This window comes from Neolamprologus brichardi, chromosome 15, assembly GCF_056152115.1.
Source record: "Neolamprologus brichardi isolate AB-2024 chromosome 15, ASM5615211v1, whole genome shotgun sequence".
NCBI lineage: Eukaryota > Metazoa > Chordata > Actinopteri > Cichliformes > Cichlidae > Neolamprologus > Neolamprologus brichardi.
The window spans coordinates 22,718,802-22,746,715 of record NC_142118.1 but is presented as its reverse complement, the minus strand read 5'-3'; the positions used below and the strand labels follow the sequence as shown (position 1 = coordinate 22,746,715).

The window sequence follows — 27,914 nt, the reverse complement described above, 5'->3', positions numbered from 1 at the left end:
TAGGAACGCATAACCCTAATCTGTATTTTCATAGCAAGTTGTTAGAATCAATATCTAACATGTATCTCTTATCTTTAACCACATTAAATATTTTTTTCACCACAGCAGATGATCTGCCTCCATCTCCAACCCTCTGCATGTTCTCCATAAAACTTGTCTTCCTCTTTTCATCCTTTCATCTCTACCATACAAAGAAATATTCATAAGTTAATAGACATACTGCTGTCTTCTCTGGGCCGAAGCTCATTTAAAATAGAAAGAAACAAAGAGGAAAACTTTTCTGTGGTCAGACGAATGAGAATTGGAAATCTTTTGGAAAACATGGACACCGTATTCTCCAGACTTAAGAGGAAAGAGAGCATCTGGCATGCAGTCCAAAAACCTGCATTTGAGCAGCTAGAATCCTCTATCAGACAACAATGGGACAACAATCCTCTCCCAGACATTCAGTAGCGGCTCTCGTCAGTTCGCAGATATTTAACTGCAACTTTTCCTGATACTGCTGGGTCAAACTACTTTTCTGGACCAAATCCTATTGTTGACAAGTTATAGAATTTATGAGTTATCATAGTGTCCATTTAAGCCTTTTCCTGTTGACTGTCTTCTATATTTGTTGTTTCCTTTTAAATGAAATCTTCTGTGTATGCCATAAAATAACTCTGAAAGCTTACCTGAGTTCCTCTAGAACAACTGTGTTATCGTAGGGGCCAACAAGGAGCTCCTCAAGGTCAATATCATTCCCTGTGGGGTGAAAGGTGACTTTGTAGCCCCTGACATCCCCAGGTGCTGGATCCCAGGACACTCTGAAACTGGTCCTGGTGGGCTCTGAGGTCTGAAGGTTCCTGGGACTCTTGTACGGTGACACTGAAATAGAAGAAATCAGCAGGAAATTCAGGACAAACTCACCTAGAACTAAACTCGACACAACTCCAACTCTTGGTGAAGGTTTTTAAGGATCAGCCACGCCACATTCAAGCCAGTTTCTCATTAGTCCATAATACAATTCCTTGAACCCCGTGTCGACCGTTAGGAAGCCCAGTGTCATGCTGTGTATTAGTAATGCTAGCGTGTGATTGAGCACGTGTTTATCTGTGATTTTAGTGTTCTCGTGAGGAGGTGCTGCAGCACCTGTGGTGTGAAAAATACTCCTCTTAACAAGTAGTTTAAACTTGAAGTCAGTCCATGAAATATTTGGTGGGAAAATGAGAAAAAAATCCGCTACTTGGAACAAAGAAACATATTTTTTTCCAACGCACTGTGACTTGGTGTGAGGTTTCTCTGAAAAAATGTGAATAAATCTTTAAATATACCAGGTTTATCCGCTGCCTGGAAAATACAGACAATTCTTCAATCTTAAGTACTGAGGATTAAACCCTGGAGGCTACACATCCTCACACATCCTTAGAGTGGGCCTCAAATTTACTTTTTCTCATTATGTAAAAGCTCCTTTAAAATTAGAGCAATATAACATGAAAACTTTCTTACAGGAGTATTTTTTCTTATAAAAAATGACTTTAAATGAGTGACTATGTGCCCATTGGATCCAGCACCTGAGCTAAACTCATCTGATCTCAGTAGACTTGAACTTTACTAACTATGGATAAGCAGGGCTACTACATTTTAAGTGTAATATAAGAGGCCACTCAGCAGCAGATTTTTTAATTGTTCAGTTCCAGCAGCGATCATATTTTTAGACCGAGCACAGGTATAAACGTCTTGGCTAAGATGGACATGTTTCTGCAGTGTGCTGTCTCTCAGAGGGTTGAATTATGGACCAACGTACGTGTCGTTCCTACTCCTTGCCTTGCTTTTCCTTCCCTGCGCTTGTAGATGGGCAGAACGGTGACATTGTATGTGGTCGCGGGCTTTAGATTCTTCATGATGGTAGAAGTGGCCTTCGCAGGGATTTTCTGGACCACTTCTTTGCCTCCATTGTGGGGAACGTACTTCAGCCGGTAGTTGAGCAACTTGCCCGGCGCCGGCGTCCACGTGACTCTCATGGTTTTCTCTGTCTCGTCTGACACTCTCAGTCTTTTCCCATCAGCAGAGGCTGAAAACATAGAATGCACTTTTAATGCTGCAACAGCATAATTCAGTATTGTTAAAGAGAAAGTAGTTGTACCAGTTCCCCTTTAAATTGTTCCTGGGGAAACCTAAACAAAGTATATTTGACTTATCCAGGGTTTGTTTTAAAGTAGAAACTTGCAGGGCTGAAAAATGCTCAAATCTGCAGTTCCCCCGATGCCCACTTGGGGCTGGCTCCAAAAACAAGTCAGTCCCCACAGACTCCCATGTTAAAATCTCCAACAGCTGAAATAAACACATTTACAGCCTGCTCCAAAAACAGTTTTGGCCTCTAAAGCTCATTTCTCTCTTTATGACACACGTATGGAAGAAGATTATTTTTTCTTTACTTGCCCCGTTTCTATTTTATTGACGTTTAAAGTTGAGCAAAATGGTAAATGGCTTATGGTTATGGTATCACTGCCTTTTGGAACAAATTTAATGCATAATCACAAATATTGTGGCTTATTGTGGCATTAACTGAACTAACAGCCCTTCTACTAAGTCTATGCTTTAGTTTTGTTTAAGTGAAATTCTTGTGTTTCTAGTGTTTTATTCGTGCTACTTAGCAATAATTAGTTTAAGTCTATGGACACAGCTTCACTCCACCATCTCCTCTAAACACGGTCCCTTCTGGCTTCATAAAAACTCAGCTGGTAATGCCATTATGTTAAAATCAAGGGTTCAAAATAGATCCTGCAAATTAGCGGGTGACATCAATGTGAGTTTGTCCACCTCGATGTCAATATTTTTAGACTCAGGCCTTTTTATCCAGGAAGTCTCTGCACGGAGCCAGGCTCTGTTTTAAAGGCTGCCAATCACAGCACACACACTGAAAAGGCAATCCCATATCATGTTTTTAATTAATTATTTCATTTGATTTGTCATGCACCTTAGTTATTTCTGCTTTCTCCTTACTTTACGTTCCCACTATTATCTTTCCCAGTGTTCATTCCTCGCCTCTTGCGTGTGATCTTTGACCTCTGCTGTTGCCAAACTGCTTGTAAGTCTGTGTGCTTTCTTTATTTTTGGAACGCTGGATAGTTTCTGCTCTTTGTCTTACTGCCTGTCCTCAGTCTGCACCAGCTGTTCCTCGGAGTCCGACCTCTGTTCTATTTACTAAAACCTGGATTCAGGATTTTTACCTGGTAGAGATTTTGTCCTGTTAAAATTGAATTTAATAGAATCTGATAAAATTAAATTTACTTGATTGGTATACATTCACTTTATACCAAGCATATTTTCCTTAATGATTAATTATTAAATTAACCTATGATTTTATACATTTTAGCTTCATTTTACTCACAATTATTGGGTGAAGGATCATTGTTTGAGTCTGTATAGCTAAAATTGTGATCTCAGCTGGACTTCCCACCAGGCTTGTTTCAGAAACCAGACCCAGCTTGATATAAATAATAATGCACAGCCACTCCAGCAGAGTGCAAAAAATAAAAACCAGACGTGAGAAGCATAGGTTCACTTTCAGCCTAAAGCTCTTTTCATGTAATGTACTTTTTGCCACATTTCATGTCCTTCAAAAACACTCAGCATTGCTGCCATAAAGCTCACTCAATATTTCTTTATCTGAACCATTCTAGCAATCATCTCTTCTTTCGGCCACGTGAGGTATCCCTCTGTATTCCCTCAGTCGTCGTTAGCATTCATAACTGCGGGCCTAAATGTTGAGTAATACCATCAGCTACCTGCCAGATGTAATTGGCTGTAAATTAGGCTTTCACCCAGAAGTGATCGGTTGGGAGGAAATGGTAACCACATTTTCCTTTTTGCTCCGAAACAACAGAGAAGCCCTGTGAATTAAAATTAAGTCATTCTGACAATACTGCGAGCGATTGCAAAAACTCTGTGAGGAAATAATATGTATATTTAATGATCCCGGGGAAAGTTTTTCAAACTACTTGATTTCACTCTGGAGGATTTTTATAGGTGGAAAAAAATACTGAATCCAACTTCTCCGTGTGTTGATGGATTTAAACAAATCTAAAGCAGGAGATTCAAATTTTCTGCTGGAAAGATGCAGAGGGAGAACATGAAGTAAGATGCGATAGTTTATCTGTGCCTTCTTTGTTTCGGGTGGCCCGTGTGTGTGTGTATGTGTTTAATTTCCCATGTGTGCAAATGAAATGAGGGACGCGTTGACATTTTTAGAGAGTGCCTCAACTCGGACACAATAAGTGAGTGTGCAGTTCACAGGGCACCCACGCTGTAGTCGTGTTATTGCTGAGAATGCAGCACAAGCAAAGCTGTCACCGCGCTGTAGCTTCGCTTTAAATCTCGGCCTAAAAATAATCTACACTGAAAATTTTAATTTAAATTTGGACGGCTTTCACCAACCAGGAACCAGAAACCCGTTGGAGACTGCCAACTGTATGATTATGTAAGAAATAGATTTTGTTTTTCCTGACAAAAGGAAGCATTGAATCTGTTTTGGCTCACGTTCACTTGCAATCAGAACAGCGAGTTTCAGCCAAATGTCTGAGAATAGTGAGGACGTCCTTGACTTCCCCTCTGAGGGTTAAAAACACGGGTTCGTGGCCTGAACGCTGCCTTTTAAACATCTGGACCGATGCTAACCAGATGATCTCAGAGTAACTAATCACTGTGATCTCAAGCAAGGCACTTTAACGCCCAAATAAAGATTATTTATTATTCAAAGACAGGAGGATACACAGGTGAGGGTAAATTTCAGGTGATAAGAACTGATCTCAAAATCAGATCTGCTTCTGCCAGAGAGAAGAAAAGTTTCTGGAGTCCTTTTTAAAAATGTATAAATTGTTAAACACGACTGCTATCCCCAAGCAGCCCTCATGTTGCGCAAAGATGACTTTTTTGGCACCAAATAAAACATGAACTACATCTGAAGTAACTCATTACTCACCTTATTATACAGACTACCCTAAATAGTGAGTGTGCCATTGTAGTCTTCACCCTATATATGTTTAGAGTTTAGCTTTACTCTAAACAGTTCACTTAAAGTATCCCACAACGTACTAGGAAAAGTAATGAAGTCCAGCTGATGGTCACTGCCCAAGAGGCAGACACACTGTGATGTGCCAAAAGCTGCTGATCTTGTTTACCATGACCTTTATGGTAATTTCATAACTTATTAAATCAAGTCATTTATTCTTGAACTCTATTCAAACATTTGACACGTCTGGCTGCTTTTGTTGCACAAAATGTTTTACAGGTAAAACAATGGTCTGAAGCGTTTTCCCAGTATTTCCCAGCTCCGTATTTGTTTAGTGTGACATGGGTTAGGGTGAGGTGTTAGGGTGGACTCAACATGAAAACACTTGGAGGGTTAATGTGTGTTAACAGAATATTGGACTGGGGAACTTGGGCCCAAAGATGCTCTAACCCAGAAAGAAGACACGTTACAAGCTGCACTAATGATCTTTTCTTTTCATCACTCTGCTGCCAGATTTTGTGAGTATGTGCCGCTGACAAACAGACAGCTCAAGGGAAAAAAGCTGACCCCCAAAAAATGCCTTTTGTATGTTTGTGGCTTGTAACAGAAGGGCCAAATATTTACTTGTGTGACTGCGGGAAGTGAAGCTGCAATCATCAAGACATAAAGCTCATGTGCCAATAACTGCAGTTCCTCTAATGTCCACTTGAGGCTACCGCAGTTACCTTTGTTCTGTATGGGTTATTTCCTTCTTTAGAGCAGACGTGTAAGCTGTGAGTTTGGAAACTGTCAAGGCTTTTATAGTATAGTTATAAGTTCAGGAGTCAAAATTCAAAGAAACTAGAATCCAACAGGTAGTCTCACTTTGCTGCATCCACCTTTTATGTACATAATATGCTCAAGTCCCACCTCTAGCCCCAAGTGGGCCAACGCCCCCCTCGCAACTAAGATTAAAGGTTTAATTATCACCAAGATTTGCTTTTGTTAGTTTTTCTGAGAAGCTGTAACTGACGACATGTTCATCGGCACCAGAGGTGTCAGTGGAGTTAAGCTAATCATCTGGCTGTTTTCCTTCCAGAATCACATACACCAGTGTCAAATGGAAATAAGAGAATATATTGACTCTTATATAAAGTGCTGTTTCACAGAGATGGTTGGGACGGTATGATATGCGCTCTCCTAAAGCTTTTCGTGGTCTTCTCTGAGTGGGACGCTTTCAAATCACACTCTGGTCGCTACCTAATGTCAGATGTCAGACCATCTTGGCGTCAGTAGAAAGGGCACTGCTGACTGTAGGTCCCACCTTCCTATTAAAAGTTGGGTAACACCATGATGTTCAGGCAAGGCCACAGCACTTATGTCCAGTACTCTATCAAGACTTATTCCACCATGACAAGTGAGACCACACGGGAAGGTTTGCTTTCTCTTTGCTAACGGTTGGTCCAATCTGTGATCTGGTTTTTGTTTTGAGAGTCAGATCAAATAGAAACATATGTTTGCTCACGGTTAACATTTATTTTGTCTGTTCTTTCACAAATACTTCCTGTAACTGTCATTGATTATATATGAATTTGTTTATTTTTTCAGCTTTCATCCTTTGGTGCATGCATGCATTTTCTCTTACTGCTAAAGATGAAAGACTGAAGAGTTTATTAAGTCTTACCATCTGTGATTTCTGATCCCGTGACTGGCTCGCTCTCTTTGTGGTGGTAGGCAGCGACCACAGAGACTTGGTAAAGTGTCTCTGGAGTCAGACCTTCCAGCACGGTGCTGGTTTCATCTCCTGGCACCGTTTTTTCTTGGATCTCCTGGGAAAACATTGACTTCCACTGAACACGATACGTATTCACATTCCCAGGCGCCGCTGTCCAAGACGCCACGAAGCTGGTGTCAGTTACATCGCTGGTGACCAGGTTTTTAGGAGGACCCCCCTCTGGAAATAACAGTTAAGCAGAGAATTAATCAAAGGAACGTAACACAATAACTTATACTGTGTATAAAATATAAATGGCGACGTAATGTTGATTCCACAGTTTTAGTTTTTGACACCATAGCTGTTAAATTTCCTCTCAAATCACAGCAGATGTTTTCAGACTAGACTGTGAGCATTTTTTATACTGTACAGTCACATTGGCAGACATGTTTTAATGTTCTTTCCAGTATTTGTGACTTCTTTTATTTAAAACCATCCTGCCTTTTAAACAAAGGGACCATACTGGACGTGCTGCCAGATCGAATTATTTTTCAAAATGGAAACTATTAAAAGGCAATCGAGTGGACCGATCACCACAGCCATAAAGGCCTGAGAGGACGGCATAAACATATGTGAAGAGCTGTCCGGTGCTTTTTGTTCATATTTTGGGGATATTTTGAGATTTTTCGGCATCATTAGTGAGTACAGAGCATTGGATAGGGGAAAGAAGAAAGACATAAAACATGTCGGGAACCGCATGAACTCAAAGCGTCCAAGCACCAACAGGAAATCTTTTTAATGTAGTTCACTGGATGTCTTTGCTTCATCAAATCATCACTATAGTCCTCCTTTTATTGGAAGATCTTCTGCTGGACGCTTTGATATCTCACTTTTTTCAGCTTTTTGCTGGCTACTCTAGAGTTAATGGTTCGTGAATGTCTCTCTTGTGGGTTTTATGAACCTTTAGAACAATTTATCAAACAGAAAAATTCCTTTTTCACTCCATATTTTGCCTTGTTCCCATGTGTAACATATGTTATTAATATTTCTAGCCCTCTCCGACTTTATTAGATTTCTATTAATTATTACGTATTGGATATAAATCAATTACATTATATTTTTGGAAGCCTTTAAACATCAGATCCAGATGAAAATCAACACTTCTGATTAACGCTGGCACATTCACAGTTCCTTTTCCTCTGTTGATCATTGACCACTGTTTATGTCCTGAAGGTGAGTTCAATATTATTTTTAGCAATAAAATTAATCAACCAATAAAGGGAAATTTTTCAGTAATTAAAGCTGTCCAAATTCTGCTTTGCTTGTGGAACTGTGGAACATTACAAGCATAGTTTTAATTACTGGATACCTGGAGATTTGTTGCGGATACTCATCTGTATCTGAATGGACTAACTTGAATGTGCAAATGTGTCAGAGATAACACAACAGTTTCAGGGTTTTTCCAGATTTTTGTTCTTGGACTCTCCTGGAGGGGCTTTGCGTCAGTCATGTTTCAAAGTTAACCTTAATTATCTGTCAAAATGTTTTAGCCCCTCCCCCACTAAGCCCCATTTTTCTTTACTGGCTGCCCTTCACAAACAGAAGGTTTGAACAGCAAATGGGTGTGGCTTATTGCCAGAGGACTGTGAATGAGACGACCAAAATAAAACACGTGTGAGTGAATATGTCTGCAGTGAGTTTTTACAGAGATCATTTAAAGAGGTTATAAGACACCAGTTCTGTCCTAAAACTATGAAAAAGGCAGATAAATAAACATAAATGGAGGTTTATAGAGTTACGTTAACCTTTAACTCAGTTTGCATTGTCACACTAAGCATCGTTGTCCTTACATCGTGGCAGATGGCTTCCCCTCCCTGAGCCTTGTTCGTCCTGTTAAAGGGGAGTTTTTCCTTCCCACATGCTTCTGTGCTTCTGATTGTTGGAGATATCTCTGTGTTATTGTAGGTCTTTACTTTACATTATAAAGGACCTTGAGGCAACTTTTGCTGTGATGTTGCACTATACAAATAAAACTGTCTTTCTTCCCCACTCCCCCTGCTGACCTATGCATAACTGGGCCCATGCATGCTTTCGTCAGCTTGACTCTCTCACACCCTCTCTGTTTTACACTAATTTGCTCATAAAAAAAGCGCTCTTGCACTGTGCAGTGAGGTTCATTGTTTTATAGGATTTCCAAAGAGGCAGCAGTCACTGAGGAAACGCTGGATTCCATGTGTGGGCGAGGTCAGCGATCAGAATATTTGCGTACCATGTCTGAGTTCGACTGACGAGCACCTCTTCAACCAACCCAGGGCAAGGCATAGACTGATCCCACCAGTTAAACAAACTGAACTTTGGGGATCAAGTATGCTGTGGCATAAACTCAGTGCTGGTAGAAGTGACATGGACTGTAAAACTGGTTCATGTTAAAGTTTTCAGATGTTTTAAGACCTTAACTCAACTTCCTGACAGGTTCAGTCACACACAATATACACACGGATATACACAAACCCCAAAAATCTACTTTGTGTTGCCTCTCACTGTTGGGTTGCCTGACTCGTGCTGCCTCTTGCTGACATACAATCTCCTCTTCTTCCATCATTCACAAATATTTCCAGCAATCTGCTGTGTCCGGATAGGAAAGTGAAAGAGGGAGGGCCAATATTAAATTATAGCTCTTCGTCTGTGGCGATGAAGTTTCCACAACAGGATAATTATCACCAAATATTAAATCCAGCTATATAATCAGCGCAATGAGCGTGAAATAAATCACATTCAAGCTTTTTTGCCAGTCGATACAGATCTCTGGAGAGAAGGGAGGGAAAAAAAGGAAAACTCCGTGCTCAACAAATATTTACAGTAGGAAAAATTGTTTCTGATCTCTATTCAAAAGAAGAAAACAATTCAGAATACATATTTTTACATCTAATGCTCAAAACGTGCATGTGCAAACTCAAAATAATTAGAAAACATGAGAAATAACTCAAATTAAAAGGGAGCCTGGATGTTATTGAGAGGCAAAATGATGGCGGAAATATAATTTTTATCGTCTTTTTAAATGTGCAAAACATGTGGCCAAACAGAAAGACAAGCTCTATTAGTGAATTAAGTCACTAACAAGTTCTCAGGCATGTCAGGACAAACAATTTAACAAGACTGAACCAGCAGATTGTTCTGTGCTCACAGCAGCATGGGAAAGATGTACAAGGTACAGATTACCCAAATTAAGGCTTTTATTTTGACAGTCTGCATCTTATTTCAATCAATTTTTATTTCTGAGAAGAAAAAGGTTCTTCTGTCACTACAAAGCTTAATTTTCAATCCTCTGTGTTTTGAAGGTTCACTTTTGGAGAATCTTCAAGAATGTGAAATGTGCCGATGGAATTCAGGAAAAACTGTCAAGCGTGTACTTCTTAGTTTATTTTTAACTGTCACTGGTGCTCAGCTTCAGTCACCCCATTTTCACTGCACTGCACCTCTGCCATCAGCAGGAAGCTACCAATGCTGCCATTTGTTTTATCTTCCCGGAGGAGCTCTGGCTCGAAAAATTGGAAAATAACAGCCGTCACATGGAGTGTGGAATATCTGGACACTCTCAGACATCTTTTTCCACAGTCCATCAAAGTAAATCGGAATAAAACCACAGAAATTAAAGACAGTATTGCTGATTTCTACCACTGTCTATCTATAAACTATCTACAAATCAAAGTCAAGCTGCTTTCAGCTTTTTTCAGGGAAGTTCAGAGTTTGGGGCTAGTTTGGCTAGCACCTTCGTCACTCATAGCGTGAACAGAAATAGCACCTGAAGGCCATGTGACTGAGGTGGGTCTGAGGTCCTCTCAGGTCTGGCCTCTTTGTGCTGTGTCTGGGACTGCAGTCACAGTGGAAAGTCTCTGGGATCGCTGCCTTGTATAAACTTGGCTATTTGACATGTTCCACTGCAAAGTGTGCAGAGTCACTGCAGTTTCATCAGGGCAGCCTAGGTGGAGATAAAAACTTCACTCTGGTGGTGTTGCTGGTGCTGCTTCATATCACAAGAAAAAGTCTGTCTAGCTCACTGAATAAGAGAGGAACTGCCCTGAAATTAAGTTTCCACTCCGAGTGACTGGGTTCACATTAAAGGGCCCGTGGTGTCACATGGCGTGTACATAAAGCTGATTCAAAACACCACAAAGAGAGTAACTGACAGGGAGGTCATATTTCTCCAATATTAGCTTCTCTCTATTGACTCTCTGTTAAATCCTGGATCTAATTTAACCCTGCAGGGTCCAAGCCACTTTTTTTTTTCTTTTTTTGGAGCAAAGACTGTGAAAAGACCTGGTGTGTTTTTGACAGACTATAAAAGAAAAGATTACAGCTGCACTGAGGATATCTGCAGATCACTAAAAGACAAAAGTAAGTTTTGGAAATCTTAAAATGAGAATGTGATCATGCCTCATCATCACTGAATTCATTCAGTTTCAAAATCTGACACAAATGTATTTCTTATTTTGCTTTTTAAAACGTATCCCCCTTTGTATTTTCTCATTATTTACATTCCCATTCCCATTCCCATTTCAATTTCAATTTGCTATTTATTGATTTCCCCCTTTTCAAAATTAATTTATCTGTATGTTTATTTATTGTCACAGTAGTCTGTCTGGGAACTAGTGTGTTGTGTTTTTGATTCGTTATATATTTGGATTTGTTGGTTTTTATGGTTTTGATTCTCATTATTGTTTTCTGCTTATGTTATATTCTTAGTTCTAGTCCTTAGGTTTGTGTTACCTTGCCTTCCCATGCTCCACATCTCATGTTTAGTTACTTTTGTCTCTGTGCTCCATGTTCGCTCTGTCTTCCCCGTCAGCCGTGTCTCCTTGTCAAGTCTGCGTCTCTGTGCCTGTCTTGTATTTCCTGTTATACTTTGACAGTCTCCTGTGTCCTGTGTTTTCAGTTTTGCTTCCTCCCCGTCTTGTTATGTCAGATTAGTCCCAGCTGTGGCTCCCTCCTGTTTCTCATCCCCTTGTTACCCCCTGGTGTATTTAAGCCCTGTGTTTTCCTGTGTGCTGTGCATGTTTTGCTGAGCTCCTTGGTACCCAGGTTACTTCTGAGTTTTTTTCTTAGCTTCTAGTTTTTAGGTTTTCTTTTCCTTTCCTGTTTGTATTATATGGGTTTGTTGGCACAGCATTAAAGCTGCCTTCCTGAGTTCACGCCTTAGTTTCTCGTGAGTGCTGCATTTGTGTCCTTCATCCTGTCTGCCACACTGTCACACGTGACATTTATGTCTTTATTTTTGGCTGTGTCAGTCTCCTGTACAACAAGTCTAATAGAATCTGATAAAACAGGAAAATAAGTCAGAACCCAAATCATCATTAACATTCAATTACAGTTAAAATACTTAAATGCTTAAAAATGAATGCATCTGTTTTTGTAGGTTCTTTTAATATAGATTATCTAGCACTATTTTATTTAATATTTATTTTATTTGTATATTTTTAGTTTAATATTACCAGATCTCTTTTCTATCTGTTTCCAGACACTTTCATTTTACTTACAGGCAGTTTAAAACTTTGTATTTATTTCTTTGCCTTTGTCTTTTTGATTTCTATCAGGTTAATACTTGCTGCATATTTTTTTTCTAATTACTATCAGCTGGTCATTCATCTATGAAGGACTTTGAACTGCACTAATCTGCATGAAATGTGCTATCCAAATAAAGTTTGACTGATCAACTGATTAATTTTAACGTCTGGAAACTTTGTTCACAGCCAGTGTGACCACAGCAAACCACAGCAGGTTTTTTTCCCCCCTTTTTAAACTTTATCACCTCAATTTCTTTAGCTAAAGATGTTTGTTCCCTCTTTTATAGCAATTGTCAACCAAACTCACTGAACAAAGAACACGCTGGTAGACTAGACCAGAACTTAATCTCACCTGAGGCACAAAAGCTGCAAAGAAAGAAGAAGTCCCCTGCTGAAAGCTGAGGTCATTTTCACAGGTTACGACACATTTAGTGTCCCAAGCTGATGCAACTGCCAAAGAAAAGAACTTATTACGAGAATTAAACCTCTATATATGTATTTTTAGATCTTATGAGGCTGAAATTTAGAGGTTTATGGAAGTCCAAGTTGTGAAAATATAAAAGATCATCCTTAAAAGTCATTAACATAAAAGCAGAAAACAAAAACTGTCTGGAAAATCTCTTTAAATACACCTCATCATCCCCATTCTTGCAGCTTTTACTGACATTTGTTTTTACTAGTTTGGAGCTTTTTTTCAGTGCGCTGTGGAAACCATTCAAATTGAATTATATAACTCTGGATATGCACAGTCATCAATCTGACAAAAAAGCGACATTCGCTTCATATTAAAAACCGTTTTCCATCCTACAGCAGCATCAGGCTCCCCCAGTTCCACAATCAGGAAGTCCTGGTCAATGTCAGCGTGCTGGAGTTCTTCCAAATGCAGGATTGAAGCAGAAAGCAGCTGCAGCTCCTTTTAAATATTAGCTGTGGACAGGCTTATATCACACAGCTGAGCAAGATGGGCCACACTTACGCAAACGTCTTTAGACTTTATCCCGAGATCTGCTGTGTGAGTGTTTGAACAAGTTCGAAACAATGAAAACAAAGCCTCTGTGCAGCATTCATACAGTAGGCAGTAGTTCGGCTTGATGGATCACAGAAAACATTGTGCTGAATCTGGCTTGGAGACAAGTTTTCCATTTTAGCATCCATAAACGTAAATCTCCAGTGCAGAAAACAAGGTCCTGATGAAACCTAACATGGGCTTTAACTGTACAGTTATAGTTTTAACGTGATTTTAACGTGGGTAAAGGCTCACTGCTGATCTGAGAACATTAAGCCTACACGTGCAAAGGACGCAAAGGTAATGATCGCCCTCCTGCCAGCTGCTGATGTGGGCTACAACCGGGAGAGTCTGGAGCATTACCGCTACAGTTACTGACAGTTTTCTGAACAAGCTAAAGTTCACTCTGTGTCTTTAATCTTTCACACACGAAAAACACAACCTCAGCTTCAGGCCCAATAACATGAGAGAAGTCAGCTGTGAGCTTTGAGCACCATAAACAGCTAAAGGAGTGCTGAGCACTGGCAGCAGATATGAGCAAATATCACTTGTACCAGTTGGAAAAAGTTGTTTTTATTAGCTCACTAGGTAACAGTGTTTATGCCCTGGTTGTGGTGAAATCGACCGCTGAAGCACCAGTCACCCAAGCCTAGAGATATGTCGGTGACCACCTGGTAAACACCCCCTGCAGGGGACATATATATGTTTGCAGATAAGTCAACATCTCCCACCTGAATTACAGATGACTGGAAGAATCTGCAACTGAACAACGCAATCACAGGGAGGAAATTCCAATAACCACTCGCTAAACCAGGAAGGGAATATAACCTCCAGCTGCAGGTGGCACAGGCCTAAAATAAGGAAACGTGGTAACAAAGAGGCAGAGATGCTGGCCACACAGTGAACTTACACTAATGTCTAAACAGTTAGTGCGCACAGCACTACATCCTCAAAGAGACACAAGCTTCCTTTTTATGCACAATTAGCACCTGACCTGTTTTACTGATGGCGAACGGGCTAAAAATGGTTGTATTGGAAGATATCTAGGGTTTAAAGTACTGAAATAAGAACAAATAAATAAATAATAAATAATAAAAAAAAGTCATGCATCACTTAGAAAGAAGAAATGTTTTTACCTCATAGTCCAGCAGACCCAGACCTTGGCTGTTGTCCTAACTGAGTGAAATAATACGAGCTTTGTCAGGATGATTTAAAGTTCAGCTTATCTTGTGAAATAGCTGTGAGTTCAAAATAAATGTAATCATTATTTCTGAATCAAGCAGCGCTGTATCACATTATTAAAAATCTCAGTTGGACTCTGTGAGCGCTGAACTCTCCTTTACAATTTACATCTTAACTTGACCTCATGACTTTTTCCATCATGGTCTAGGAAATATGTTTAGGAAAAGATATCATAGGGAATTTTTGGACTCTACATCACAGTGTGCCAGTATGCACCCAACAACCTGAAGCATCAGAAAAAAGGCATGGCACAGCAACTGGGGAGGCATCTGGAGCCTTTGGACAACACTATTAAATTCCAGACAAGCCCTCACAAGGTGCAGAGAAAGAAAGAGAGAGAGCAACAGCGCGAGAATAACACGCAAGGTTGAGAAGGAGAGAGACAGACGAGTGGAGCTAGACAGAATGGGAGAGAAATGGTGAAGACAGACAGAGAGACAGGCATGAGTCAGTCTTCCCTGCTCCTCCTAACCTTCCAGCCTTGCTCTCAGCTGGCTTACATTCCTGTCCGGTCTTGCTGCTCCTCATCTCCACCTCTTACTCTGGCTGGCTGCTGCTCTGTCCACTGCTGTGTTACTGTAAGTGCTTTGGAGAGCACTTACACTCCACTCCAGAGTCCAAACATGGCTTAAAGTGGACATGTTCAGCTTTTCCTAATGTTCAGTCTTATGTTCTGCTCCACAGGTAGGCGTTCACATTAAAAATGCCCAAGGTTTGGAAATATAATGTCAGTGTATGAACAAGTAATACCCATGAGCCAAAAATCAGGTTTAAAACAACTCAAATTACTCAAATTTTTTCTACTCTTGACTCTGTATGATGTCATAAAGAAGCACAGAAGCTCCTCCCATATGCTTTAAAAAATCTTCTGTTTGCCAGGGACAGCCAATCAGAGGTTTAGAAAATTTAAGAAGAAGTTTTATGCTAACATTTTTTATGACTCAAGAAAAAAGATTGGATTTGAAATCCAGTGCACGGTGCCTACAACTTTTAAAGTATTTCATCTGTTTTAAATTTATTATATTGGTTTGAAAGATATTTCAGGTGCTTGCTGATGTGTGTAAATTTGCTATATTAATAAACTAACGTGACTAAATGGCTCACACAGAGTATGAATTGAGGGAATTTTTGCCTCTAGGAAAAATGTTTCAAGCTGTAATCAAAGTTAAACGCTGTGTGTTTAAACCTTTGGCTCACCAGGATGTAGCTCACTTCTATGGCGTTAAGCCTCTACAGGAGTATGCCTGATATAAAACTCGTCCATAAATTCTGACCATGCTTGCAGGTCTCTGAGAGGGCCATCTGCATGCAACCCCAATGTATATGTGCCGACAAACATGCACAAACATGCAAAAACTGCGAATGTGTAAGCAGACCTGCGTGCAGGCAGGTTTCCTAACTAATGTTAAAGTACAAAAATATTCCATAAAGTGGAAAAAAAAAACGTGTCAGGAGCGTCAGTAGAAGCTAGTGGAATAATTTCAGCTGGTGATTCTGTTTTCACAACACAGAGTGATGCAGTTTATAAAAATAAATAAATAAATATGTGTCGCCCAGCACAGCGTTGAGTCTATTCACATTTTTGCAGAACCTTTTTATATGATGATGATGGTGATAATAAAATGCTATTTAATCGCTCCACAGTCTTATAGGCTTTTGCAATACAGCCTAAGACCAGATTTTTGACAAAATATTTTCAAATTTCCTCTGTTCACATCTTTAAATAGACTTGTCTGCCACTGTAGCTTGCAAAATCTATACTTTGCATTTGGTTTGAACACCTCATATGCCCTTAAAACCAGATTCACTAAGGCCCACGTCCTCCTTTTAGGTTTGAGAGTGTTTTAGTAGGTAAAGGTGAATGCTTGGACATGAACTGAGCTGCGGTTTGGGGAAGGCCTCGAAGGGAACGGCGACGGGTCAAGGGCCTGGCAGTTCCCCAGGGGAGGGAGGGTGGGGCACGTAAACGAGAATGAACAGCTTGCAGAACTGAGGGAACCTATATAGATGAGAACCGGAAGGAGCATGTTTTGAGGAGTGGTCCCGCTCCTTAAATTCCGATACATAATCTCCAATTAAGTCAGGCATATCCATGTGCTTCAAACAAGCAGGCTGTTCTGATACTATGGTTTCACGTAAGATTCAAAGCTGAATATTATAGTTCAAACATGGAAAGCAGGACCCTCTCAAAGGTCAGAGCACACATGAACAATATGAAGCACGTTATTTAGCACTTCTGGGTTGCAAAGAGGCTTGCAGCAGCAGCAGCTTAAGCAGCTTAAATAGTGCACCCTGATATATCAGGTTTATCGAACTGAAGTGTCTCATAAGTCATCAGCCAAAACAACTGAAATGAGCTTTAAATGAGATCAGCTCTACTTAATGACACACCAGAACTAATGCTATGCTCAAATTCACCCAACATTAGTGGTATTCATAACACAGCAGAGCAACCACCTGATCTAGTCTAAATAATGTGATGCAATGCTGAAAGCTTATTATGACTTTTTTGTCAAATAATGCCAAAAACATTACCTACATTCAGAATTAAAGTTGTTTTGACTTACCATATTCTTAACAATTAACCTAAGTGATATCAGAAATTATGGGTAAAGTCACAAAAATAATACCCAAGAGGTAAAAGAAGCAATTTTTTAACACTAACAATAACCCTCTATGAAAACTGGAAGGCTTCCTCCTCTCCCCTCTCTCATGCTCTGAGTGTTTATTATTTCTCTCCAGTAACAATAATTCTGACCTCCAAGCCTCGCCGGGTATTGAAAATCAGATCATTTACAATATTTTGGAGCAAAAGAGCCTCATGTTAAACACAGACTTCCATTAAATGTTTGTTTTAAGAGTCCTTGTTATGATCTGGTTCTCTTCCAACGTTTAGTCACAGCAATTACGGAAAACCTCAAACATTAACAGTGGCTGTTGGGCGGTAATAAAAAAAACATTATCGGTTAATCTCGGGGGATCGGCACATCGCGGCTGTGTGCAAAAGCTGACACAGAAATCGTGTGCACCTTTAAACAGCCATGCAGTTTATTTTAAAGACTCTACATTAGCTATACAGACCAGAATGAAGATAAGCTGGAATACAAATGTGCATTAATAAATGCTAATTAAGATGAAAATTAGATATTTTGTCAGGTGAGTCTGATGTTTTACCACCGAAAGTCACTTTTCATACAGAGATTAAGTTTTGCTTTTTAGCCAAAGGAACTTAAAATAATCAATGCTTCAGATATGTACGATCCAAGTTTGTGTAAAATGATAAGTCAGAGAATTAGCATCAAGTCTACTGAGCTTTTTAGCCTGTTTTAGTTTATGTTTTTTTTTTTTTTACCTTGATGGCTGCCTGCACAAGTCTAACCACCAGCAGAAGCAATACAATGCTGATGATACACCACAGACTGCTCTTTGTGTCTGACATCTGATAGTTTATGCTGCCATTATATACCCCGAAGATTCAGGCTCCAGTTACACCGCTAACCCATCAATGTGTTTACCCTATCGCATGGTATCCATCACTCACACTGGCAATCGCTTTAATTACATAGAACATGCTCAATTTCCATCTCTAATGGTTACTCTACCTCCATGCACCATGATGTCCCCCATTGGCTGGTGAAATCTCTCTGAGGATTTTTGCTGCCACTGTGTTGGTGTTTTTAAACTATGTGTAATAAACGAGGGGTAAATCTGGGGGTAGAGACCTGTCAATCACGAAACAGACCAACCCTAAAGCACACACAGCTTTATAGTCCTTTTTGATTCTAATGGAGACCATAATTTACTAAACGAACATCGTGTTTTATTAAATGAGACTTGAAACTAGTAATTGAGACTATATACTCACAAGGAAAGTATTTACTGAGGTCATAAATCAACAGAGAACATTTTCCCATAGACTTCTTTACCGCCTGACTTCTCGTTGCTACCTGTGTGGTTTAATTCAAAAATAAAGTGTCTACACTCTGTGTTTGAGGGGGCTTTTTTGTCTGAAAAACAAAGAAAAACAGCTTTTCTCATGGAAACAGATGAAAGAGACAAACAAACAGACAAAAAGGTGCATGTGTTGTGGCCCATTATTCATGCATCATGTGACTGGAGGAGAAAAAAACTGGATGGGAAACTCTCTGAGCCGGAGGACTACTTGACTAAGACTCCACTGGAGCAGCGCAGAAGAAAATTGTTTTTACTGGGCAGCTACCAGCATGTCAATTAGTCAAAGAGACTCTAGAAGTGAAGTATGTTTCAAAATTTCCCCTTTGAAAAATAACTGTTAAAATAAACCGTGAGTCATGGGCAGAGCTTCCTGCGTGTGCATTTTTCTTACTGTAGATGTATTTTTAAGCAAAAACTTTCCCCTGATATCAGTCAGGAAAACTGGGACAAAGAGTTAACTGACTCCTATGTAACTGTGTGCTGTGGGAGGTGGGACAAACTGCTAACAAAAAAGGAAGAATGTATGCAAAACCTCAAGGCTCTGCATCGATTTATAGTTTTGAGGTAAAGTCATGTTCTAATGGGAACAATATTATAAGCCAAATGAGGGGGAGAATAAATCCATCTGAGGGCCAGCTGGGCGTTTCATGTCAAAGAGGTGCAAGCTGGGATTAATCCTGTCCCATTTTATAAACTGTCAAATTCCAAAAAAACTAACAAAAATCAGTCGACTCAGATGAAACGCAGCTGCACTATGTGAAGGAGCTGAAAGGACCAGGAGGTGAAAGGTAAACGCTAAGAAAAGCTGTTTCCATGGCACCAAGAAGTATGATTTGTTTATTTCCAGCCTCTGTCTTCAGTTTTGGATAAAAGATTATAATCTTAAGCATCTTTGGAAGACTCGTCGTTCCTCTCAGTAAATCCGCCTGTGCTCGAATCTACAAAACTTCAGAAAAACATCTTCGGTTTGCTTCCTGTCTTTGTTGTTTATCGCCTCTGAGTACACCATGGTCCATTTCTATCTCTGAGCTTATGTCTGTTTTTCATTCCTTTCCCTGTAAGGCTGCATAGATCTGACGAGGAGTTCAACAGGAGGCAGGCTGCGCTAACTTCGCAGGGCTCGCAGGGGTCAAAAAATGTGCGCACTCCCACACTCCCGGGCACCGCGATGGCTTTAAAAAGGCACTTAATTCTATCAGAATAAAGTCTAATTTATTCCCATTCTTTAAGTCGGAACAACAGCTTGGACCCATTAAGTTTTAATCATCCCCAAATCCTTTGTGATTTAAAGGTGCAATTAGATTTTCATAGTTTTTAAAGTCCCCTAGCACCAAGTAAATGATCACGCCATGTCTGCAGGCACCTGCCAGGGATCAGAACCGGTGACTCAACGAGCCACTGAGCCAACTACTTGGACTTCTGGGGTCAGTTTGTCCCGAAAACAACAAAGATTTCCTTCAACTGAAGCTTCACTCATGTAGCTCTTATTTATAAGAACACCTGTTGCCCATTAATAGTTAACCCTGTGAAGCCTTTTTTTATTTTTTGTTTGTTTGTTTTTTTCAGTTTTCACACTGTTACATGGAGATCTATGGCACAGCATCAGGCTCAGCTAACTGAACCGTTTCCTGTTCAGCTTTAGCCTTGGCACTGCAGTTCCCAAGATGCTTTGGCTCAGGCAGACAGGAAGTGTAATGCTACCACAGAGTTTTTAGTATTTGCTGGTTCCTCTTGTGTTCATATTTGTTTTCATTTGGTTTTTAATCAGGAAGCACATACAATGACGTTCATCCCATAGTGAAAAAGATCCCATATACCAGATTTAGCTGCTAGCTAATTTACCTCTGCAGTCTGTGGGTACATACACCCAATATTAAATGGGGCTAATGATCTTTTTTCTTTGGTACCCGCAACAATCTACTCTTCCTTTGATGCAGCAGTGTCTAAAAGTGTACAACTGATATTAAAAAGGTTATTGTCCATTAACTTTTTATTAACTATAGTTTATGCTTTTTTATGTTTTTGTTGCATATGTCGATAACCCCACTTGCCTTCTTTGGTAGTGCCCACAGTCTGTAGCGGCGCTCCGGGGCCGGACGGGTATTCGGGAGTGACGGTGACACGGTAGGTGGTTTGAGGCCGAAGCTCGTGGAGCACGGTGGTTATCTCCCTGCCAGTGGTGGTCGTCTCCATCCTCCGGCTCTCATCGTCGACCGGTTCATAGTTGAGTCGGTAGCGAATGACTGGTCCGGGAGCTGCTAGCCATGACACTCTGAAGCTGTCTGTTTTCTCTTCAGATACTCTGAGGTTGCTAATTGGGCCTTGTTCTGTGACACAAGTGAATCAGACACCCTCAGCTTTAACTGCATATCTTTACTCATTCATGCTGCCACTGTCCAAAACCTGAGCCTATTGTTCTGCGGTAACCTGCAGCAACCAACGTTGTGAATCAATCAATACACCTTCCAGTTCAATATTACACTTAATCACTTAATTTGTTCTATCACAAGTTTGGTCTTGGTATTAAAATCAGTTTTTCAAAAGTTACATTTAACTTGTTTATATCTGTACTACACCTTTATGTTGATTAACAAAATATCTTAGCAGTGTGGAAAAAGAAAAGCATAAATACATTTTTTATGCCAGTATAAATACCTTCTAGCGTGGTCTGATAGCCAGTCACAGGCAAGCTTTCCCCTTTCTCGTAGTGGGCGTAGATGTTGACTTCGTAGCGAGTGTAAGGGTTGAGGTAGGGCAGGAAGGCAGTCAGGGAGTTCCCGGGCACAGACATGGACACAAAATGCCCGTCGGGGTCATCTGCCGGCCTGAACTGAACCAGGTAGGACTCAACATTGGTGGCGTCCGTCTTCCATGAGGTCCTAAAGCTTCTGGAGCCGATCTCTGAGAAGGTCAGGTCCTTTGGCGAGATCAGTTCTGGAGGAGGAAGAATATTTTTTTTAACTTAACAGGGTTCAGCAGCTAGTTCCTTTTTTGGCATAAAGAGTGTCTTCATTACGAATTAAGGAGAAGAAGAAGAAGGTTAAATAATTAAAATAAAACAATACAGCACATTGCTCTGAGAAAAAAGATGATTATTCTCTGAAAGAAAATTATTGTATGTGTAAACTCAGACGTGAATGGTAAAATCATCAATAAACTGTAATCACGCGATACCAGCCTTAACCTCAAACTTAACATTTGAGGTTAAGGCTGGTAACATCACCCCAATTCTGAGGCTATCCTCGCACTGCGAGATGGATTTTCTTAGACTTCTATATAATCTGACTTCTTTCTTTAACCAGAGGAGCTGCTCCCTGCAGGTAATTGAGATGAATGCAAGTTTAAGGTTTTCAGACCTGGAAGGTAAGCCAATATTTTATATAAAGCCTTTCCAAAATAACCATATTAAGTAATGCCAGCATTGCATTAGATTACATTTTGGTAAGTTTGCAGGATTGCTGAGCAGTTCTGAAATGATGATCATGTTACAGAAGAACAATTCATTTTACTAGAAAGAGTAAAATGTTACATCAAAGTCAGGGTAAAGGTGTTATCTTAGGTTATTAGAATGAAAATGTAAAGTATTCAAATCATCATACAAAACTGTTTGTATGGTATCCATCTCTGTGGAAATTCTTTATAGCATTTTTAAATCTTGATAACTTTTTTTTATCATGATTTGTGCTTTACCAGAAGTTAAAATGCAATTTGGTGTTTAATTCCAAAAACTAAACTGACTGACTAAATGTGGAACAACTAAGATATTTACAGGTGGTTTGACATCTGTTTTCAAAATGGATCATCAGAAGAAATACATTCCTGCTCTGGCTCTGACATTAAACTGGGCTGACAAAATATGTGTCTGACATCTTTGATATAGTGGGAAAAACAGCATCTTTCTCCAAATCTGGCTGTTAGTTAAAGGTGATTCATAGTCACATGCTGCATCTGTTAAATCAGCCCCAGATGTGATTACCTATGAGTGTCCCCTGCCGTGAAAAGGGTCCCTTAGGAGTCCTGTTGTTGCAGATTTCAAAGTCCACACTAGGTGAGCTGCCTGATATTTTGTTTTCCCACTAGGTCATTTGAGATTAGACCCACCACAAGCAGCCCTGACTAATTTATTCATTGAAGTTTGCAACTTATCTCCCTGGTATTGATTTTTCAGACACAATGAACACATTACTTCAAGCAGCTGGCCAACAGGCTCAGATTTGCATCATCAATCAGCTCAGTCTTTCTAGTGGAAAAACTAAAGCAGTTCTACAATTCGTATTCTCTGGAAGCTCTCTTTTTTTTCTTCCTGTCTAATAGACAAAAGTAGAAGAGAAAGGGCCGACCTACAAGGCAGTGCCATCATTCAGGATCGGGAGGGCCGAGACCCGCTACCAGGGCTCTTTAAGTTGGGCTCCTGCACATTCTCTTTGTTGACATAAAGTCAGTATTATATAAGGATTATATAATTGGCAATCAAAGCTGGTGTGAGTCACATTTAACACTGCCAGACGTGGAAGCTCGTTTTGGCAAACACTGAGCGATTATTATTGCCCTTTTCTAAGAGGATGAAACAGCATTTGTGCTTTAACCTCTTTGGTGTTTAAACCCAACTAGCAGACGTTTTGGGGTGGGTGATGACTTCAGTGCAAAGAACTGCACTTCAAAGGTTTGTTTATGTGACAGACAACACACCTGACAGCTTGCATAGACTTTGTGTGGTAACACACTGAGTCATCTGCTGCTTTGGCTCAGTTTAAACATATGCAAATACATCTCTGCAAAGGACTATTTGACCCATTTGCCCATGCAGAAACTCTCCTTGTCCTTGAAAGATCAAAAGGTGGGCATGTGTTTTACACGTTGAGGCAAAAAAATGGTTTTAGCTAATAAAGACATGCTCAGAAAATGGACATGAAAGTAATCATGTCCATGTGGATGGCTGATGGTACAGTTATGTACTCTCATCGACCTCACAGGGGGGTAAAGTTGCAACCGACTGCTGCTGTGGTTAATTGTTAAAATGTTGATTTCTTGACTGCACGTGTAACAATAACATTAGTTAACTGGTAGATTTAGAACTTGAGCTAAAAACAAAAGATTTCTAATTATTGTACTAAACCCATGGGTTGATCAAAAGCATTGGCATTGTTTTTAGCACTGTATGCAAATAAATGAAAACAGCTTCAGCTGTTTGGTGGTTAGGAGGAGGAAGCTGTTGTTTGGTGTGGAAAACCTTGAAAGACTAACAACATGTGTTGAACTTGTTTAAAACAAATAAAGTGAGAAAGCAAGATAAATCTCAGAAATTAAACCCAAAATAGAGACCAACAGGATGCTGGACTTGTTTATAGTTTTTGACGTTGTACTTCTTTTTCACTATTGTGTGAACACTGAAAACTATACTTCCTCAACAAATGGAAATGTTTGAAAGCAAGTTGTATAATATATATATTATATATTATATATGTATGTATATATATATATATATATATATATATATATATATATATATATATATATATATATATATATATATATATAACTAATGAACTGTGGGCTGTTTTGTACTCCATGATTGGTTCTGCTACCTCGTGCCAACAATTAAGCAAAGTTTATTCATAAAGTCCTCTGAATGTAATTTAGCAAATGTAAAACGGAATAAACGGATAAAGATCTGTTTCTATCCATCAACATAAAAAATATCATTGTCTGCAAAGGAAATCAGAATTCAGAATTCATCTAAAACAGTATAAAACTTGTGTGAAAAAAGTTTTCGGGGTTTTAAAAAATATATATCTTTGTATATTTTGCACTGAGCGTTTTAGCTTTTGCACTGTACTCAAATGTGACAGGGGCTGATCTGATCTGAATGAAGGTGTTCAGCTCATGAATCCTGAGAACTGAATCCTCCAGTGTAACTGAGAAGCCTCAGAATTAATAGCCAAAGAGGTAAAAATGCGCTGAAATCAATCATAAAGTAGTACGTTTGTTGCAGACTGGTGATTTCAAGACCGAGATCAACAGTGAATGGTTCAAACCTTCAAACTTAGTTTTCACAGAATTATAATGTTGATGCTGGAGTATTGGTATACAGTTCATAGGGTATACTACAGCTTGCCATTAAAAGAAATCCTATAATTATGATGCTGAATAGCCTTAATATGCTCTTGATTTCTGGCTGTAATTGAAAAAAAAACTTGTGCAAACAAAAGTAAGTTCCCTGACTTCACGCTGTACGTCTTGGACATTGCTTAGATGTCCTTTTCAGACTTTCTATTTAAAAAATTTTGTGTCCAGTCACTGTTTTATACTATCAATTATTATAGATTATAAAAAATGAAATAAAGCAGATATCCTCAATCGAAGAAAGAAAAGAAGAGTAAGAATGTCAAACCTCCAATTTCTGACTGTTTCCCATTCCAATTAACTTTCTGAATTTATTCTAATCTGCAAGTTTATAATGCAGATAAAAGAGGACAAAAGTTCACATTACTTTAAAAGTAATCAGTTGCCAAATTAATTAAATTACAAAGACTTCTGTGGTGTTTTGTTGTTGTTTGTTGTTTCAACCATGTTTGATAGGGATTCAGTGTGTAAAACTGATTAACATCCAGCATTACAGTTAAAGCTAGGATGTACACAACTACATAAAGCAACATGAATTAGATTAAAATGAGTATTGCTTTCTTTTTTTTTACATAAATAACACAGTCCAAATAAAGACTGAATTAAAAAAATCAAAAAGCAGAAACATAATATATGTATCCATCAAAAGATGGATACATATATATATGTATATTTATCCATAACCCTAAACACAAAACACAAGCACATTGGTCAAACAAAGCCCAGCATAGCACAATGTCATCTGCATAGAGGATTTTAACCACATTACTTACGTCTCTGGAGGATGTTGCGGAGTTCCTGTTCAATCCGGAGGCAGATGGACTGAATGAGTTCTTTGGAAATCCTCTGGAAGGCATCAAAGTCTTCTACAGTGTACACATGGGTCTCTGCAGGTGGATTAGCAATGGCCTCAAGCTCACTTCGCACAGCATCCTTAACACCCACAGCAAAAATCTCCACATCAGCATTTCTCAGCCTGGTGGCCGGCTCTTGGAAGGCATCAGAGGATTTTCCATCAGTGATGAGGATGGTGACACGAGGAACATTGGCACGCGCTCCTCTGGCAGCCTGGAATATCTTCTCCTTGACATAAGTCATGGCCCTGCCGGTGTTGGTGGAGCCGCCACGGTATGGGAAATTTCGCACAGCCTTGACCACGGCATTTAGATCGTGGTGAGTGTTCAGGTAGAACTCAGGGTGAGGATCCCTGCTGTACTGGACCAAGCTGATCTGAACTTTGTCAGGTCCAATGTCAAAGGTATTGACCAACACTTCTAGGAAGGCTTTTACTTTGGCAAAATTTGCCAGACCAATGCTATAGGATCCATCAACCAGAAGGACAACATCAGCTTGCACATCCACACCAAGGGAACACTCTGGATAGAAAGAAAAAAAAAAGTTGACTGTTAAATTCTTTACTGTTCAGTGACAATGATATCTAATGGTGTTTATTCTTGTAGAAAGTTGATAATGAGCTAAACAATGGTGGTGTTGAGAAAGTCTTAATAGCATGTGCTAGTCCTCTAAAGATAATACAACATTTGAACAACAGCAGTGCACAGTTTCCAGTGTGGCTGCAAGTCACACTGAGGCCCCCTGGGGTCTAATCAGGCATAATACTAGCTCAAACTCTATCCCTCTGCTATCAGAATTTGTTTTTTTTAATTGCTTTCCAAAGTCTTGGCAATCATTGGAGAAAATAAGGAAGTATTCTAACTAACAAGCATTGAAATCTGTGAACATTTATTCCAAGAATCACTTTTTTTTGTTTTTAAGATATAAAATTAGTCTTCAGGACTAGAGCTAGAGGTGATGACTTAGACATCACTGGCTTAAATTTGGTCAGCTTTTTTATGGACCTCTTCCCAGAACTTTTTGATTGTCACCTGCAATTTGTTTAGTCTGACATGTGAGCTGATACAATGTTTCCAGGTTTCTTTGCATTATTTACAGCAGAGCGTTGAGACAGTACAGTTTGCCAGAGCCTGCTTATTAAACCACTGATACACTTATAGACATTTTATTCATTAATCTATGCTGGTAGTCAAAGAGAAGTCTCTCTATAAACTTTTACTTTCATTGTTTGGTACTCACCCAGTGAAACTCTAACTGGCAGAGTCTTCTGCATGGCCGTGATGGGCTCGCTGGGTGTCAACCCCTTCAAGGCAAACAGAATGATTTGGTACTCTGTATCTGCCGAGAGACCTCGGACCACCACCGAGGTCTGGCCTGCGCCCACATACAGTTCCTGACGCATGCTGCCAGCCATCATAGGGATCAGCTGAATCTTGTATCCGGAAACATCTCCGATAGAGGGGTCCCACATCAACCGCATGGACTTTGAGATTACCTCCTGGACCTGGAGATTGGAGGCTGGCTCAACAACTACAAAAATCAGAGATGGAATCACAATTATAATGTCATATATTTGGAAAAATTAAATAAAAAATAAGAGACAAAAAATAAGAGTGTATACTGCAATCTACATCAAACTACAGTTTCAACCATATTAAAGGGTAAAAACAAAGGTACAAATGGCAACTTCAGGAGAATGTTTTTTTTAACAACTCAGACTAGGCATGAAAGTAGTAGTTTTAAAGATGTCTCACATTCGTCTCCACTGACGACTACATTGAGCTGATCTTCTACACCAGCGCACATCCGAGTAATGAGCTGTTTTTGCACATTCTTTATCATGTCGAAGGTGGCCACACTGTAGATGTGACTGCCGTAAGGGGTAGAGGCCATTAGCCTCATCTCCTCTTCATCTGCCTGTTGGATACCTACGGGGGAAAAAGACAAACCACAAACTCAAAGCTGTGGTAAAAGCAGAGTGGATGGTTCTTCATGAACATGTGGAAATTGTTGTGGTTTTCAATGCCGGCCAAATTTAGAGATGATTCCTCATTTTGAGCTAAGCTGAGGCGACACCACTGAATTCTTAGCCATCCTTGTAAACTCACTGGCATTGGTTGACGAGGTAACGGGTGCATTTGCTCCAGTTCTGTAAATACTGGATGAAATGAGCAATCTGTAACAAAGTTAAGCGAGCATTTATTTTCCACGTTTGCATATTAAATGCTCTCTTTTCTGTTCCACATTGGTTGGAAAGTCTGACAACATGGGCAGTAAATATGAAAAGGGTTTATGATGCTATACTCCTCTGTAAAACTTTGACACTGTTGGAAGAGTTGTACCCATGCATAGATTTAAGTTTGACTAAGACAGCTGGTATCCTGTGAACTTTCTTATTGAGAGAGGTACTTACTAATAAATATTTTTATTGCTTTTAGACAGGGTCAACTATGATATGGGTTAAAGTTCTTTCATAAGTGCCTATTTGGT

General features: G+C 39.6%; 1 protein-coding gene across 1 annotated transcript in view; it reads right to left on the bottom strand.

Moving 5' to 3' along the window:
- Positions 1–27,914, bottom strand: part of col12a1b (collagen, type XII, alpha 1b) — a 154,982-nt gene that overhangs the window by 113,989 nt on the left and 13,079 nt on the right. The window contains exons 8-15 of the mRNA XM_087852439.1: positions 27,179–27,352; positions 26,664–26,954; positions 25,343–25,945; positions 21,102–21,380; positions 20,498–20,773; positions 6,654–6,923; positions 1,784–2,050; positions 672–864 (exon numbers count right to left, since the gene is read on the bottom strand). Coding sequence (XP_087708565.1) covers positions 672–864; positions 1,784–2,050; positions 6,654–6,923; positions 20,498–20,773; positions 21,102–21,380; positions 25,343–25,945; positions 26,664–26,954; positions 27,179–27,352 — 2,353 coding nt within the window. The remainder of the gene's footprint in view (positions 1–671; positions 865–1,783; positions 2,051–6,653; positions 6,924–20,497; positions 20,774–21,101; positions 21,381–25,342; positions 25,946–26,663; positions 26,955–27,178; positions 27,353–27,914) is intronic.